The following is a 17,909-nucleotide window of genomic DNA, read 5'->3' as shown; positions in this document are numbered from 1 at the left end:
CATTTTCGTTACTCTATCTGTCCATGTTATCTTCATCTTCCTCCAACACCACATTTCGAAGCTCTCTAATTATTTATTCTTATGTTAGAGCACTACATTTATAAACCCGTCTCATGCTAATTCAAATTTGTTTTCGCTTTTTTTTTTATTACATTGGGATATTAGGTGAACCAACCAAACGTAAAAAATATATGTATTTGCATACTAGAGTACATTTACCATTTTTTACTTTTTGATCATTCCCAAATTTAAGTTGGGTCAATATATTTTTCTCGCAAAATTTAAGAGGGGACATCACGGTCTTATGTAAAAGAATTGACCCATGTACTCAACCATAACCATATGATGCAGTTAAGTCTCTCTGGGGGGCGCGGTGGCTCAGTGGTAGAGCGTTCAACTCCGGTGCTTGAGGTCCCTGGATCGGTCCCAGTTCGCGCTGTGTGGACTTTGTGGTGAACAAACACCATGCTCGTGGGTTTCCTCGGGGTTCTCCCGTTTCCTCCCACTTTCTTCGTTCCACCATTTCACTCATCTCTCATCATCACCGTCTCCTTTAGCCTAACCGGCATAACCGTGGGACGTAAAACTTAGATTTTTTTTCAGTTAAGTCTCAGCAAAGAAGATAAATTAGATCAATAACCGACCACGTGGTGAGCACGTGGCAATACAGATATTTTGGCTATTTATTTTACCAATACAAGGAGACAAACAGAAACAATTAAATTTACAGAAGCATATCACACTCTCGCCTCGCTACAAAAGTTCCACAACTCAAAAAAGTTAGTTTTGAGTAAATTACATTTGAAAGTGTTGGTAATACATTTACTATAATGATGTTGACTAGTGAAACTAGCGCTCTCATACAGCTTCTATTAAAGCTAGAGCCATGATTCTTATATTGCCGGATAGAGGACAGACTCACAAATCCGAATATATATAACTAAAAATTGACAAGTTTTAAGTTGTAGCACTTTTGTAGCAAGGCTGCGATATTTAAGTCCTAGAGAATATTCACCACAGTTTACTTTTTGACAATTTCCAAATTTAAGGGATGAAGCAATGGATCCCTCCCAAAATTTAAAAGGAGTTCTCAATGTAACCATGTTCTATGAAGGAGAGTGGACCCACTGGTCCATATAACCATGTCATAAACCTCATCAAAGAGGATAAAAAATTCTGGAAATTCTATTTTTAATTTAATTTGATTTGAATTTAGCGCCCCTTTAAACAACAAAGCTATATAAGACGTGGACCTACAGCTTAACGTGGGATCCGAACCACTTGAGCTCCAACCGGGAATCGAACCCAAGTCTCCCGCGCCAATAGCACTTACGCTAATCGCTTAACTATGAATGAGTTCTGTTCGAAGTTTAAATTTTTGGATCGAGATGGACCAACGAAGCCACATACATGCCCTGATCCTATACTACTATACCAAAATATTAATGTTGGCAATTTTTAGGGGGTGGTCCTATGCACGCCTTCCAAAAGTTTGGAGTGATCCAAGGTACCCCTGCCAATACATAGAGTGGTGGTCATTATGTATTCCTGCCGTCCTGGGCCAGGGACCATTGGCAAAATCGGGCCAACGCCTGGGAACACTACTATAGCGACAAGATTTTTTTTTTTTTTTTGAATCGATTCAATAACTCAAAAAAGGATACTAACACAACCTGTATTGCTCTACTAAAAGCGGAAATAGTAAACATTTGCTAGAAGTTCTACTTTGAATAATGATTGTCGTACAAACAAACGGTAATAGATAGGGATTTTTTGAATCAAATCAACGTGTTAAGAAAAGATACCATCTCCTTCCGCAACAATCTTTTAAACTGGAAATAGTAAAAATTTACTTATACTTATGGTTTCAGTGTACAACTCGATAAAGGAAAAACAGTAAGAGAGATCGAAAGGTTTCTAAAGCTGGTGTCACGTCCCCAGAAAGATAACCACTTCCACTAGCATTACTTTACTAAAACGCGAAGTGGTAAAAACGTCTTGTCCTTCCCGTTTCAATATGAGTCGCCATAGAACCAAAACAGTTAAACATAGCGACAAGAGGTTTCTTGGAATCGATTCAGCGTCTATAAAATCGTACCAACTCCATCTATAATACACTGCAAAAACCAGAAGTGGCTAAAGTTCGCTAGTACTTCCGGTTTTGAATATACAGGGAGTTTCAAAACCGACAACGTTTGGGAGGTGATTCCTGGCACCAAGATAAGACAAAACGTATAGACCAACCTAGATGCACAAATCTTCCTTTCGGAGTTATAGGTTGCCGAAAACACGAGAAAAAAAATGAACTTCAAAGGTCCATAGCTTCAAAACTATGGGACCTACCGTATTCGGGTCAAGACCTCACTTAAGAACAAGTATGTGCCCTATCCAAATATCCATGTTTCAGAATCCTAAGGTACACATGCAACAATTTTCACAGGAGGAGTTTGGCTACGGGGTATAATTTGAAGTACTCACCAACTACCTCTATAAAAATAGTTGCGGAAGTACTGCAGCATTCTGAATCTTGGATATTTGGATAGGGCCCGTACTAGTTCCTAAGTGAAGTCTTGATCCGAGTACGGTAGGCCCCATAGTTTTGGAGTTATTGATCTTTAATGTTCATTTTTATGTTTTCGGCAGCCTATAACTCCGAAAGGAAGCATTTGTGCACCCAGGTTGGTCTATACTTTTTGTCTTACCTTGGTGTCAGGAATCACCTCCCAAACGTTGTCGGTGTTGTTTTCAAACACTCTGTACATTTTGATAGAGCAGAAGGGGGCATGGTGGCTCAGTGGTAGAGCGCTTGGGGGAGCGGTGGCGTGGGGTCCTAGATTCGATTCCTGACCAGAACATAATTATTTATTTACCTTAACCATCCGTTTCCCGTCGGCTAAAGGACATAATGATGGACGTTATACTGAAAAATTTCATTTCATTTTCGGTAGAGCGGAAACAGTAAGAGATGTCAAAAAGTATTTTTGAGAATAGATTCAGCGTCCCAAGAATAGATTTTAACTATAATGGTAAACTTTGTTCCAACCGGAAATAGTAGAAATTTTCTATTTAACAGATTTCATCTCTCACTACCTGTCTATTGCGACCTCAAGTATTGATCTATTTGAATAGTCAGTTCACATAGTTTGGAAGTCAACTGTGATTCGAAATTCATTTGTTTCTTTTCTTCTATTACTCAAACCGAGCTTTACTTAGTTCATTTCTTTCACATAGCCTAATAGTGAGTCGACATGATCCCGATTCTGATTCCAGACGGAGGCGCAGATTTTCCAATGTTGATCCAACATCTTGAGACTATTTGAAAGCTATTTACAGTAAAAAAGATCGAGTTCCGACCTGGAAACCCAAAATTCATCTGAAAACATGTCCGCTCAGTATGCTCTTCTCAGTTTAACATAACCATCTGGATAGCCAGAGCACTTTGTAATATGCAGCACGAGGGAGTTTAATTTTATTTAGGGCGTTTCATGTCGCACAGTTTAGCCATGTAGGCTAATAAAGGCTATACTCTCAGCTGAAATAGAACACCTATACGAAAGAACAGGATAAGGAATAGTAGAATAAGAATCTTTACGACGACGACTACATTATTGTTATTGTTGTTTCCGTATAAACTTCTAAAATAAGAGAATTTCGTACTAATCATTAAGGTTTTAAAAGTGCTGTGGTAAGATAATTACTAATTAGTTAAAATGTTATATTTTGCAGTTAACTTTGTTGAGCTGTGCCATTTTGATTTTTAGCCGATTGATTTATGTGGAAAATTATTTTTCTGTTTTCATTGGTATGGTTTGATTTTTACTGATTTCTTTAAATCTGTTTAAATGTTCCTTCGTCAAAAGTAAATTTTAACCAAATTTAATGTAATATTTTTTTTATGAAAATCAAAATTAAATGAAATATTTCAGTTTAACATCCCGCGACTGTGCCCTTTAGGCTAAGGGAGACGAATACTTAATAGCCTGCCGTACTAAAAATAATACAAATTTTACCACTTTTCTTTTGCATGTTTCTTCATAAGTGAAAGGAGATAATGAAATGCAACTTACCACAATCATAGATAATGTTATTCTACAACAGAAAATATGAACCTGAAGAATTTTCAGTGTTGCCATCCATAGAACTTACAGTGTTGCCAGAATGACATTTCGCCAAAAATCTAAGCTAAGACAGCGACTAGAGGAACGAACTTACTTGCACTTGATTACGTATCATGTTGTCTAGGAATCCTGTGAACTACTATTTGAAATAATAATCGTATTTAGTTTGTAATTAACAAAATAGTTTTAACATACAGTTATTAAAATTCGCTGTCCGCAGTAGAACTAACACACAACGGTTGAGTTTAGGATTTACGAGTTTCGATCAGAGATGGCCATTTTCCATCGAGGCTTGGTCCTCATTAATCTCAGTTACGCTTATCCAGCTTAGATTCAGTATTCTCGATACAAAGCTCACGCTTTCTCAGTATCACGCTCACTAATCTCACTGTGCTCTCGTTCGCTAAGGGCTTGGGCTCGCTATTCTCAATAAGGACCCCTCACACTAACTTAAGTGAGACTTACGCTCGCTCCGAAACGGCCTCTGCCTCACTATCAACTCTCACTTAGTTACTGAGTTCGAGACCGTGAACCGAGCTTGTGAGTTTGATTTGTACAGACGGCAACATAAATTAATATCCTGTAGTTAGTAACGAATATTTTGCATACATTTTTCTATTTACCTGTTTTCTTCACTGCTTTTTTAATTACTTTGTTGCATTATAAAATTACTGAAAATTACGAACTTTTTTTTTTTTTTAAGAGAGAGCCAATTTGAAATTATCAGTTACTAATTATTCTTCAAGCTAATAGCTTACTTGAATGCATTTTTTATTTTAATTTTTATTTATAGATTTAGCTTTTTGACAACATCGTTAATACCAGGGGCGTTACATATTGATTTACACTTTATTTTATTTATTTATTGCGCTTATAAAAACCTTTATGCATCGGCAGATACATCCACTTTCTCATCATAGTCTCCATTAAGAACTACACACTTGCGCCACCGATGTGGCAACTTCTCTATGCCCTCTGGAACCACTTTTTCGGAGTCTGTCGCACCCACATCCGGACAGCGTCTTGCAGTTCCAGGAAGTCGCAGCGGTTTCTTCAATGCCCCGAATAGGAGGTAATCAGAAGGGGTCAAGTTAAGAGAATAAGGTGGGTGTGGCAGCACCTAGAACGCCAGCTCATTAATGGCAGTCGCGGTTGCCCGACTCGTGTGGGGACGAGCGTTGTCATGTTGCATGAGCACACCTTTCGCCCATTTTCCTAGTCGTTTCCTCTGAATTGCTTGCCGCAAACTTCGAAGCGTTATCACGTATTACTCACTGCTAATGGTAGTCCCGGCTTCCAGCCAGTCAATAAGGATGATTCCATCCGTGTTCTAGAAGACTGTGGCCATGCGTTTGCCTACGGAGGGCTATGTACAGAACTTCTTTGGCGTGGGGATGCCTTTATGCTTCCACTGAATTGATTGAGCTTTGGTCTCTGGCTCATGGCAGTACAGCCAAGTCTCGTCGCCGTAACGAGTTTGGACATGAAGCTTTCTGGATCCTAGCTGTAGCCTTGCAGAAGATCACTGCTCACGTCCTGCTCACGTGCTCTGTTGTCTTCGGGCTGCATTCAGGGATTTGGGAACCTACTTGGCAGACACCTTACCCATCTTAAGGTGTTCGTGCACTATGCGGTACAGAGTGATTCTGGCAAGCCCTGTGGCCGCTTCCAGTTCCGTGAACGTGAACCTCTTGTCCTGAATAAGCCGTTCCACTCTTGAAATGTTCACTGTTGTTGACACAGTCACGTTCCTTCCAGAACTGGTCCCTCCCTTTTCCGTTGATGTCCGGCGACTTTTCCGGACCATCCAGTTGTATACGGTTTTGCGTGACGATGCGCACTTTCCGCACACTGCCACCGATCGCCTGTGAATTTCCGCAGTCTATACATCCTCTTTCCATAGAAACCACGTTGTCCAACTCTGTTGATCACCTTGCATGTTGTCCGCTCACGTACTTACAGCTGTTGGTAAAATGTGCTGTAGTTTCCAGAGATTACACTTCTCTGTATTCTTCTTCCACCTGAAGGCAGACCTAAGTACTACTTCCTTCCAACTGTAATGACGAGCTCAATGGTGGACCCTGAAAGAAGAAAAAAATGTAAATCAATATGGGACGCCCCTCGTATATGATGGTCACTGTGTATAGTACGGCCGCTACGTCTCTGGCTCTGACAGTTCTGCACGTGGACAAAACAGTGTTGCCAATTTGCCCTTTATACATTATTTTCTTTGGCTTCGGTTCTGAAGAACTAGCCATTGTCAGCAATTAATAGCAATACTTCTTAACAGCAACCCAAACACACAAAAAGCAAAGAAAAAAGTTGCAATAACCAAACACGATCTCAATGCAGTTTTCACTCAACTATGCACAAACAAAAGGAAGAATACGGAACGGCAACAACGTCTGGTTTCCATGCCAGCGCGATGACAGCTCGGTCACTCATTGAGCCTTATGGGGGGGTGTCAATGTAGTATCAACTCTCGCTTTCTTTTTCGCACAGCTGTCAGAGCCAGAGATACAGCGGCCCTACTATAGTGTGTAATTACTTGCTTTTATATACATTCTTAAGGTTTATTAGAACCTATCTAGGTCTGTAAGAAAACTTACTTAAACTGTACAAACTGAAAATTTGCAGATTGTATTTTTAACTACATATTCATGTAAACTACATCCAGCGTTGCATGTAGAGCTGTTAGGAGAAAGTTCACTGTAATGAAACTTTATTTTGCAATAAAACATAAAAGTTACTTTCTTATTGTGCGTACTTATATTTCATTCTCTGTTACTTCTTAGGGTGTCATCACAGGGAATTTTCTGAGAGAGAAAAAGTCAAGCTGGTCGTCTATCAGATTTGTATTTGTTCTTCTCAAATGCAGGTGTATAACCAGGGGTAAAAGTGGATCTGAAAAAGTAGGGGGACGCATGATGTCATGCCATCTCCTGTGCCTATCTTTGTCCATTGTAATTTTTTAGGAAGTGGAGAGAAGCCATAGATATTTTTTGTGAAGTTGGGGAACGATGTTTCTCCGCATTCCGTCTCACTTTTACCCCCGTGTGTAACAAAACTGATACTTAATCCTAAATTAAACTGTTTGATGAGTAAATTGAAATTTATCAACTTGCAAAAACGTGATGAACAGCCATAAGGAAAAAAAAAATGGAATATAGGTAGAAAGGATCGAAAGTTGCTACGCACAGTGAGATAAAATAACTACTAGGATTTATTACACAATACTAGTGCGTAAAAATACAATTAGTACCTCTTTCCATTATAGAAATTTATTTTCTGTTGTCACTCATACTAAATAATAATTTTGTTCTTTTTAATAAATGCATTGAATACTCAAATGCAAACTTCAAAAGTGTGCTTAAAAAATTTAGAAATAGCGCGCTTTTGTCCTCAAAATTGGTAACAATGATGGCGTAGTTTGAAGAGTGATCGACAGGTGGCAAACTAAAACTTGAATGTTACACAAGGACGGACTAATAGTGCAAAATTCTGGCAGCACTCGTAACATGTTCCAGAGAGGCGCATTCTGTCACGAAGTGACGTAATTTCGCTACTTCATAGTCCATTCGTATATTTGTTGCAGTGATAGGCATACATAAGCATATTGTACCTTTCATTCTTCAATGGATTTGATGTTCATAATCAAACGACTAGCAGTGTCATGTGTTCATCACGTCAAGAAAAACCTCGCTCAGGATGGCTGACCTAGAGAAGGTTTTACACTTTTTCGACCGAGTGTCCTCATCAGAAATCAAACCCAGGACTGCTAGCTCAGATCGTTAGCGTTAGCGACGACTATACGCAGGGCTACATTTGGTACATGTTGTCACTGATGTTTACACTGCTGCTCCGCTGTCGTGTAACGTTTCGATTTGGTGCTGCCATGGAGCGAGTCACGTCTATAATTATTGATCTGCTCTTCAGTAATAGCTAGAACCTAAATTCACTTATTCGCTTTTTATTGTTGGGTTTCGATTTCTGTAAACATTGCTACAAATCCTTCTTTTATTTAACATTATTCCGCTGGCATTTGATATTTCATCTTGTGATTCTTCTGTGCTCCTTGTAGATAGAAACAGACATAATATGTACTAAAGAGAAGGAAGTGGCATGAATACATGATATTTATCCGTCGTTCACTTTGAGGATACATCATGTTCATGTAATCTTGTGCATAGCTTTTGATCAAAGTTTTTTCAGTGTTGCATTTGTTAATTGTTTTTTTCTTTTAATTCCAGGCGGGGTCCAATGAACACGACGACAATGAGGAAGTGGTGCAAGGAATGTGTGCATTTTTACTAGGAATTTGTGTTCATTTTAATGATAACTCAGTTCCTAGTTTCAGTAAGGTATTTTCATATTATTATTATTATTATTATTATTATTATTATTATTATTATTGTTATTGTTATTGTTATTGTTGTTGTTGTTATTGTTATTGTTATTATCATCTTTGTTGGTTAGTTGCTAAATAGATTGTCCCAAAAATCACTATACTTATATCTCACTGTAAAGAGAGTGACACAGAATGTAGAATTCAGCAATGATCAACGTATCGTTATAAGTAAGGAGAGCAGGTGCAACGATCTGCAAGAATATCTGGACACGATTTTTTTATGTTCCTGAAGAGAAAGTTAAGGGTTTTTGGAGTATTGTACTATATTGCGGTGGAGATTACGTGTTGCAGTACATCAAATGTCTTTGGATTGTGCTTATGAACGTGCCTCTTGAGAAACTCCACAGATAAAGGACTATTAGAATGAGATCAAGGGACTGTACAGGCCAGATTATCGGGAGAGGCGATTTCCGAAACCAAGCAGTATTGATTTTTAAAAATAAATAAATAAATAAATTTAACACCAAAAATAGTCATTAAAGAAAGCATAAAAGCAAATAACAGGTAAACCAGAAGCTAATTTGAAACGAATATAAGCCGCACTTTTTCCTAAATTTTGGCTTGAAAAATCATGGTGTGGACTATAATCACATCTATAGCTAGAGATTTCGGCGCCCGGGGCGAAGTAGAATTCGGCGCCTCCTACATTCACCTTAATAAACTTTTCCTTTTCTCTTTTTCTTTTCTTTTCAAATAAGAGAAGCAGCTTTTGTTGTTATGCTACATAGAATTTTTATGAAACTGTTTGGACAGACCATTGCAACTACCAAAACCGATCATTATATAAAGGAGCTGTTTTCAAGAGGCTTGCTTTGGATTTCCTGTTAAACTTCCAAAACTATCTTTGGTTGTATACAAATTCACTTGGAGAACAGTTATGGAAATTTACAACTATTTACAACGTTTTATACTATTAATAAGAAATTAAATTTAAATACATTTGAAACCACTGTATGTGATTGTAAAATGTTCGAAATGGGTGACAGCGTCAGTTTCCAGTAATAATTGTAAACTTTTGTAATTTTATTCTGTATGTGACCACGTAAATAGGATTTTAATTTAGATTCTTTTACGGTAAAAAATATTTTGAGAAATGTAACGAAAGTTCAGAAGGAGCCTTCTTTGCGAATTTCTTAACATTGGTCGATGGAAGTGAAAAATATGTTTAATGTTTGTGCGTGGGCCGTTCACTATATAAGTTTCCCTAAGATACATTTGTGAACTATACATACAGTCACCCACATACACGGTCGTATCCAGTAGTAGGACTGATAATTTTTTTTTTTTTTTTTTAAAGTTATTGAACATTTTGGTACATCGACTTAATACTCTTCAAAATAGGTCCCTTAAGCATTCACACACTTCTGGTAGCGAGCCTTCCAGGTCGCAAAGGCCTTCTGGAATTCGTCCTCCGGGATGCCGTTCAGCGCCCTCGTCGTCGCCGCTTGGACTGCTTCCACCGAGTGGAAACGATGCCCCTTGAGCTGCCTCTTGATACGGGGGAACAGGAAGAAGTCCAGCCGTGCCACATCAGGGCTGGAGGGGGGGCTACGTGGAAACACCGAATTTGGTCAGGAGATCCCTCATAATCCGTGCGCCGTGGCACGGCGCGTTGTCATGGTGGAGCTTCCATTTCCCCACCAGGTCTGGTCGCACTCTTGTGATCCGATTTCGCACCCGTGTGAGCACTTCCACGTAAAATCTTGCATTTACACTCTGTCCAGAAGGTACAAACTCCTTATGGACAATGCCACGACGGTCAAAAAATGCAATCAACATCGATTTTACTTTCGATTTCGACATTCTGGCCTTCTTTTTACCTGGTGATTGTGCGGCTCATGGTATCCTCCTTGTAGGCCTGAGTAAGCATATCCTTGGTTTCGGTCGCTGATTTTCCCAGTTTGACGCAAAACTTGATGGCGTACCGCTGCTCAAAATTTCGCTCCATCGCAATTGACGACGAGGCGTCTCAACAGGAGGTCAGTAACACAGTGGTCCACACTCAACTAACGCACGCAGGCGACTGCCGCCGGTCGACACCTGTTCCCAAGGCTCCCCTCCATAACATCCGGCCTTGCAGCCCCCCCTACATTGCTCCGCGCACGCGGGAAAAAATCAGTCCTACTACTTCTGGATACGACCCTGTAAGTACCTAGACCCCTGACTGTTAAAATTCCATTACTTGGGGTCCAGGTACTTATGTAGGTGACTGTACATGTGTAGGTGCGTCTTTTTTTATCTCTCTACACAATCCTCATTGATACTTAGGCATTTGTCTTACCGTTGCACCAATTTGTCCAAACCCTTTGCAAGAAATCAGGGCTCTGAGTATTTAGCACTCTCCTCACATTTCGCTTCACTTCATCATTAGTAGACAGGAGACCAGGTCTCTTGTGTCAAACCTGAACTCTTCTTTAGGAAAACGCATTCGACATAAGCGACCCCGTCTCTTCTTCTTGACTATAATGCTTACCTCCAACTCAGGACGCAAACAAGACACAAAAATTGAAGAATTAAGGTGGGAGCAGCTGCCCCACTCTCCCTCCATACAGCCTCAATTTAGCGCCAAGTTACTTCAATCTTTTTCCGGTGTTAAAGTTTACATTGCAAGGTGAACGTTTCGAAACAGGTAAAGAAGTGAAGCTGAATGTGAGGAGAGTAGTGAATAGCCAGGGTCTTGATTTCTTGCAAAGGGTTTGGACAAATTGGTGAAACAAATCCCTGAATCGTAGTGGGAATTATGTAGACAGGTGAAGAAGGAGCTACCTACATATTTATGAATTGTATGTAGAAGGAACCACCTACATGAAATGTATCTTTAAAAGTAATATTTTACAGCTTAGGGAAACATATATTAAACGACTCACGTACTTAAGTACTTAAAACCCAAAATATAGTTTGGCCACGACATGTGTTTGAAATTATAGTAATTTCTTAATGATTGAAAATTCTGAATTTAAGATTCCTTATTACTAATTAACATATTAAAAATACACTAACACACGTGTGTATATATCTTTTGTATGCATGTAGATAGATAAAAATATCACAACTAGATGGGTTACGCATGCACAATAAAAATCCTGACGATACAAGTAGTTGATGGAGAAATTATTCCAATAAATTCCTTCAAATTGGAAGCATTTCATATGTCAATGGAATAAAAATAAAAAAAAAAAAATCACTGATAGTGATCAGTTTTTGAAAAAGAAGAAATTTGTTGGGTTAAGTTCTGACACAGCTTCTGCGTACACTATAAGTCATTCTTAGCAGCATGTATATCACATCGTTATTAATAACGTTGTGACTCTTATTCAAACGTTCGAATTGCGAGCGTAGCGAGCAAAATCTGTTTCTTTCTTTGCAAACCGACAATAGTATTGATTTAATAGGGCGCCAATACTCTTTCGGAGCGACGCATCGTGTATTCATTTCGAACACTTTCTCTTCCTTTTTGTTCATTCGGTGCCCTCTTGCTATCAGCGCCCGGAGCTACCGCCCCGCTCGCCCCCCGCAGGTTACAGGTCTGCCTATAATCGAGATTTTCCCCCCCTCAGATCATAAATCGTCAATTTCAAAATATACACGTATCTTGTGGGTTGAAATTAATAGCATTACAAGTTACTACAGTTACTTTTGTAAACCATCAAAGATTTAAGAAAAAAATAGCAGTTACTTTTGTAAACCTTGTTCGCAAAAATTGCCATCTTCATTGATACCGATAACACCTTACATTGGCACAAATAACACTTATACGCTTAATAATTTTATTAACAGGAGTACGTATACAGTATGTATAATATATACGGAATATTTATATACAGTAGCTGTTCTTGAGAAAGGAAAAGGAATTTGGTTTCGCAATACTTCGTCAGCTTGTTAGTACCTACCCAAATCAAACCAATACTTCATACCATCTCAGTGTTACCAGCGTCTGATTCTTCACCCTCGCTAGACGATCCAGAGTGCTGCTCAGAAGCACTATCACAAAGAAGGTCATCTTCAGTTCCATCAAGATTATTGGAAATTCCAGTTATTTTGAAACTTCTCATGATAAGTACTTTCGATATTGACTAACAAGCGGCCAAAATTCAACGGCACACTTCTGACACAGACGCATATTGCGAACGGCCTCCTGACGTCGAAGTTGCTTTGTTCATTATGTAATTTCTATAGAATTGTCTTACACTAGCTTTGAATGAATAATTGATATACACATCCAAAGTCTGCAACACATTTGTCATGCCGCCAGGATCATAGTTTTCTTTCAGTTTTTGTTTCACTCGATTAGCAGTGCACCCGCGACAACTATTCAACAGAAGCATTGATTTTGAGCAAAGAACAGCTCCTGGCCGCTTATTACACACAGCTGAAATCCAGTCTAGAACCAGTTCCTCTGTCATCTACCCACCATCAAGAGCTGCCTCCCTTGGGGGGAGGGGGGGGGGTATTCCGATTAAAACCACATATAATGGCAATTTTCATCCATCTGCTGTAATGCTCAACATCACTGTGCACCGCTGCTTTTCAGCACCACATGTACGTATTTGTACACTACGTTCCCCTATATTATTTATGGTAGTGCTGTTCAGCATATCAAAATAGAGTGGCGTTTGGTCTGGATTCCTTATTAGGGAATGTAAATATATATATATATATATATATATATATATATATATATATATATATATATATATAAAAGTTGGATCACGTAACACTGAAAAGGTATCAAACTGTTTTCGCAAGTTTGAGGCAGCTTTTGTGCAATCGTAGTTCTGCGACGAACAGATAGATTATTTCGTTGTATAAATCGCCGAACCCACACATTCGAAAATTTAAATTCCATTGGCGAGATGTTTCTTTTACGTGATATTTTGCACCCTTCAATGTGAATAATTTCATTTGTAACGGCATATCCACATTTCCTGTTTTGAACTACAAAATCAAGCGAGTCTTTTTCCACATCTGGATATTTGCAATTTTGGCCTTGAAATGAACACCGACTTTTGGAACTATTTAAGAGTATCTCTTCACTTGCACACCACCAACGAACTTTTTTTTTCTTTCTTTCTTTCTTTCTTTCTTTCTTTCTTTCTTTTTTTTTTTTTTTTTTTTTTTTTTAAATCAACATCAAATCTGCGTCCAGTTTCCCGCTTTCTGTGTTCCTTTGCGTAGCTGATAACTTGAAGTTTAAAAATTTCGCTGTGTGGATTAGTTACGCGCCTTTCTTATCGTCACTCAGAAACCAAATGATCAACTTTTCTCGAATAAATCAACTTTGAATTTCCTTACACTGTCGCTTAAATTAGTCTCGTCACCAGACCTTCGAAAACCTGTCCTGGTGGTGATGAGTCACCTTTAGTTATGTGGTAGTTGAAGGAGAGAGAGAGAGAGGCAGCTCAAAGTACTGTCTAATTAAACTTTTTCGTAAATTTAGCAGTGCGGCCTATATTCGAGATTTACTTTTTTCTATATCCTTATGTCAAAAGTTTTGGTGCGACCTATATTCGCGCAAATATGGTAATACTTCAAAATAAGTTACCTATATTTTCTATCATGGTAATTCAGCTTCTCATTTACGAAGGAATACATAATATAACACAATATTTTAGAAAGAAATATAAAATTACCCCGAGAAATGTGCTTAATCTATTTTTACAGTCTCCTCTTTGAGCAACTCACAGTTCGTAGCCTTTCAGGGAGCTCCACCTGTCTTGTTCGAAACATGGTAAACAATATAGTGGGCACTGTGTGGCTGCGATACAGTCCGGTGAAACCACCTTTTCTTCTGCACTTTAATGTAAAGGAATGAGGCATGATTCCATCCGTTTATGTCGAGTTAGCTCCACTTATTTTATGAGCGCGAAGAAATTTCTGCTACATATCGCACCATCGCGATAACTCCGAGATTTGGGGTTATTAGTGGCCCAATCGCAGTTTTTCAGACTTGTAGTTTTCATCTGATTGTTAATTGTACTTGAATAACTCCTTTCGATCCAGCGTAACGAAATTCTGAGTTTTCAGTTCTTAGTTGGGGTCATCAGGAAAAGTAAGGAATAAGGAAGATGAAATGCAAGTGGAAGGTAAATGGAACAAAACTTAAATGTTGTCGAATTGAAGTGGATTACGAAGGAGTTCTGATAAAGATTGAGGCTTCCAAGAAAAAATAGAACTAGGAAGCTGAAACTCCCACACTATTTCACATATTCCCCTAGTATGTCAATGCATTTGCGACATCTGTCCTGCAACTTGTTAAGTCCTTGTAAATAGAAGTCTTTTGTTTGCTGCTGTTAACCACTCATCTGTAGCATCAGTTGCCGCTTTAACACTCTGAAAACGATGACCTTTGAGATTCGGGAACAGATGATAATCGGATGAAGCTAGATCAGGCGAATAAGGGGAATGAGGTAACACTTGAAGGCCTAGGGTGACCAATGTGTTCTGTGTTTCAGATGCCGTGTGTAAGGAGGCATTGTGGTGCAAAAGCAGAACACCTTTGGAGATCTTACCTCGACGTTTGTTCTTGATGTTTAATGCTGCTTGCACCCACTGGAAGATAGCCTACAAGCAAAATTCCGTCCTTATCCCAAAAGATTGTTCCATTTGTTTCTGTGCAGACCTCGGCACACGATACTTCTTTGGCCGGGGAGAACAACTGTGCCTTTATTCCTTAGACCGTTCTTTAGTCGCAGGATCATAACAATAGATCCACGTCTCATCACCAGTTACAAGTTTCTCCAAAAAATCAACCTCACTTCTTCAAAATGTTCCAAAACTGTCCGCGAAGTTCGCACTTTTTCCTACTTTTTTTTTCCTTCGTCAGAAGTTTGGGGATCCACTTTGCTGCAACCGTCCTCATATCAAGATCATTATGAATAGTGGTACCAACTCTTTCACATGATATGTCCAAGTGTGTATCAATCCTTTTGGCTGATATTCGACGATCTTCTATTATCATGTCCTGGATGGCTTGCACATTTTCGAGAAGAGTCACAGAAACAGGCTTGCCACTGGGTTTCGCACTTTCAACATCAAAATGGCCAGTTCTGATGTTTGCCGCCCAGCGTTTGATAGTTGCATATGGCGGCCCATGGTTCCCCAAAGTTTGATTTATTTCATCGTAGAGCTTCGTCGCGCCTTTTCCGTGGAGGAAGAGAAACTTCATGACGGTCCTATGCTCCTGTGGACTGAAGCTTGCTGGAGGTGCTGCCGTGTTCATTTCTGAAATGAAAAAGAAAAGATGTTAACATCATAGAACATTGCATTTTGCAACATAGTCTATACAGATTCTGCTCTATTTACTCTGCTAATTTCAGCCTCCTAGCTCAATTTTTTCTTGGTAAGGCTCAATTTTTATCAGCACCCCTCGTATCCAGGAGTAATTTTCAGGATTTTCACATCTTTAACATGAGATAATTTGAGCTTATTTTTACTATAGATGTCGTTGCCTGTTAAAAGTTAGAAATAAAATTCTGTTTTAGAAATTGAAATGTTCTAATTTATTTCTTTTTCAGGAGAACTTGTGCCAACTGATAGAGAAGCGAATAGGGTTAGAGACATTCCTAGATAAGTTTGGAGAAGTCTCCAGGCACGAATTATACAGTCGAGCGGCCAAACACCCGCAGTTGAAGCCCAAACATCCAAATGAACTTTTGTACGATCACGAATTTTGTAGACTTTTCAAGGCTTTAGAAGGTATTTAGATATTTTCTTTACTCCCATTTAATGTTATATATTATGTTGTAGAGAATCTGCCGTTAGTTGATTCATTTCCGAATCCTATTATAGTACCATTTCATGAAATAAATGAAAACTATTGCAGCATTTGCAAAGTACTCGCGATATGGACGGACAACTCATTATTTATCACTTACTTTTAATTCTCTACTTGTAGATACGTATGCAAATGATGTTTGAATTATCTAATTGAGAAATACGAGGGACGTTCTGAATGTAAGTTTTGTCATTTTTTCACATGGAAACTTTACGCTAACCACAAATATACGATCTCATCATGAACTATACACCTCGCACCATTTTTCGACATAGCCACCACCGATATTGAGACACTTGTCGTAGCATGCAATCAGTTTGAAGAAACCACTCTGGTAAAACTCGGTGCCCTGTGATTTGAGGAATTATCGCACAGCCTGCTCCATCTCAGGCTGTACACCGTTATTCGCCTGTCCGCTAACACCATATTCTGTACTCTAGCAATGATGTTTCCATTCGTGTATGTTGGGGGAGCCCACTTCGACCTTTATCCACCGCACTCTGCCTTCCTTCACTGAATAAGAATCACAGTAGCGACCAACTATTGCCGAGACATGATCTCTTCACCATACACGATCTGTAGGCGTTCATGAAAGACGGACACACTAATATCACGTGGCCTTTCATACAGGATAATAGCACGCACTTCTATTGGCAACCAGTTGTCAGCACACGCCTATCTCCCATCGCGATTTGTACTCGAATAAGCGCGGGCACGCCGGTCTGCTGCTACTCTCTCTTCTTCGGCAGCCTGCGCATGCGTCATTCCACTTCTACTGACGTTCCTTCCGTCGTTGAACCACCAACGGTTGTGGTTTCTTATGGCGATTGCTTGGTTCACCCAGTGTATCATCTTCTTGTTCGAAACAAATGACGAAACTTACCTTCGGAACGTCTCTCGTATTATTCGTGATAAGTGCAATGACATTGCGACTTCAGGCATTTGAAAGTTAATAGATAATCTTTAGATGTTTAAAGGCACTTCGTGACTAAATGAGAATATCTTGTCATGACAAAGTTCAATGTAATTACGAATATGAGAGAACATGCATGACCCACTTCGCTCCATATCTTTTTGAAGAAACCGAACACAAAATTCAGATTGTTGTTGATTTTGAGTTTAACGTCCCTTTTCAGCAGCGAGGCTATATGAGACGTGGACCTACTGATTAACGTGGAATCTGAACCACATGAGCTCCCGCCGGGAAACAAAATTCAGAGTCACTTATGTTAGTGGTTAAGATCTTACATTATATGAACTATGTTTTGAACCGTTTATTCTTAGATCAGTAAAATCCGAATTGAATACTGATCAAGAATTTCTAAATAAATTTTGCCATGTTGTAGATCAGGTACGTTCTTTTTGAACATTTTCTCTCTTTTGAATTCTTACCATTAGTTGACAGTACTTCTCTTTTTCCACCACCATAAGCCTTTAAAAGGTTGATTCCAGCGGAAGAGTCTGTTTGAGATAAATCTATCAATTTAACGTTCAATCCGCATTATTAATATATAACTATATAATAACCCCCTCCCTCCCAAAAAACTAGTATACTTACATTGATATAATAAAAGGCCGACGTGTTTGTTAGACTATTTGTAGGTAGATG

At 39.0% G+C, this 17,909-nt stretch overlaps 1 protein-coding gene across 1 annotated transcript in view; it reads left to right on the top strand.

Moving 5' to 3' along the window:
* The window catches only part of p115 (General vesicular transport factor p115), a 91,632-nt gene that overhangs the window by 48,959 nt on the left and 24,764 nt on the right, over window positions 1-17,909 (top strand). The window contains exons 11-12 of the mRNA XM_081760502.1: window positions 8,369-8,479; window positions 16,041-16,221. Of these exons, the coding sequence (XP_081616628.1) occupies window positions 8,369-8,479; window positions 16,041-16,221 (292 nt within the window). The remainder of the gene's footprint in view (window positions 1-8,368; window positions 8,480-16,040; window positions 16,222-17,909) is intronic.

This window comes from Thermobia domestica, chromosome 5 (genome assembly GCF_964235325.1).
Source record: "Thermobia domestica chromosome 5, izTheDome1.hap1.1, whole genome shotgun sequence".
NCBI lineage: Eukaryota > Metazoa > Arthropoda > Insecta > Zygentoma > Lepismatidae > Thermobia > Thermobia domestica.
Note: the sequence above shows the minus strand (reverse complement) of the source record. Positions and strands in the feature narration are given on the sequence as shown.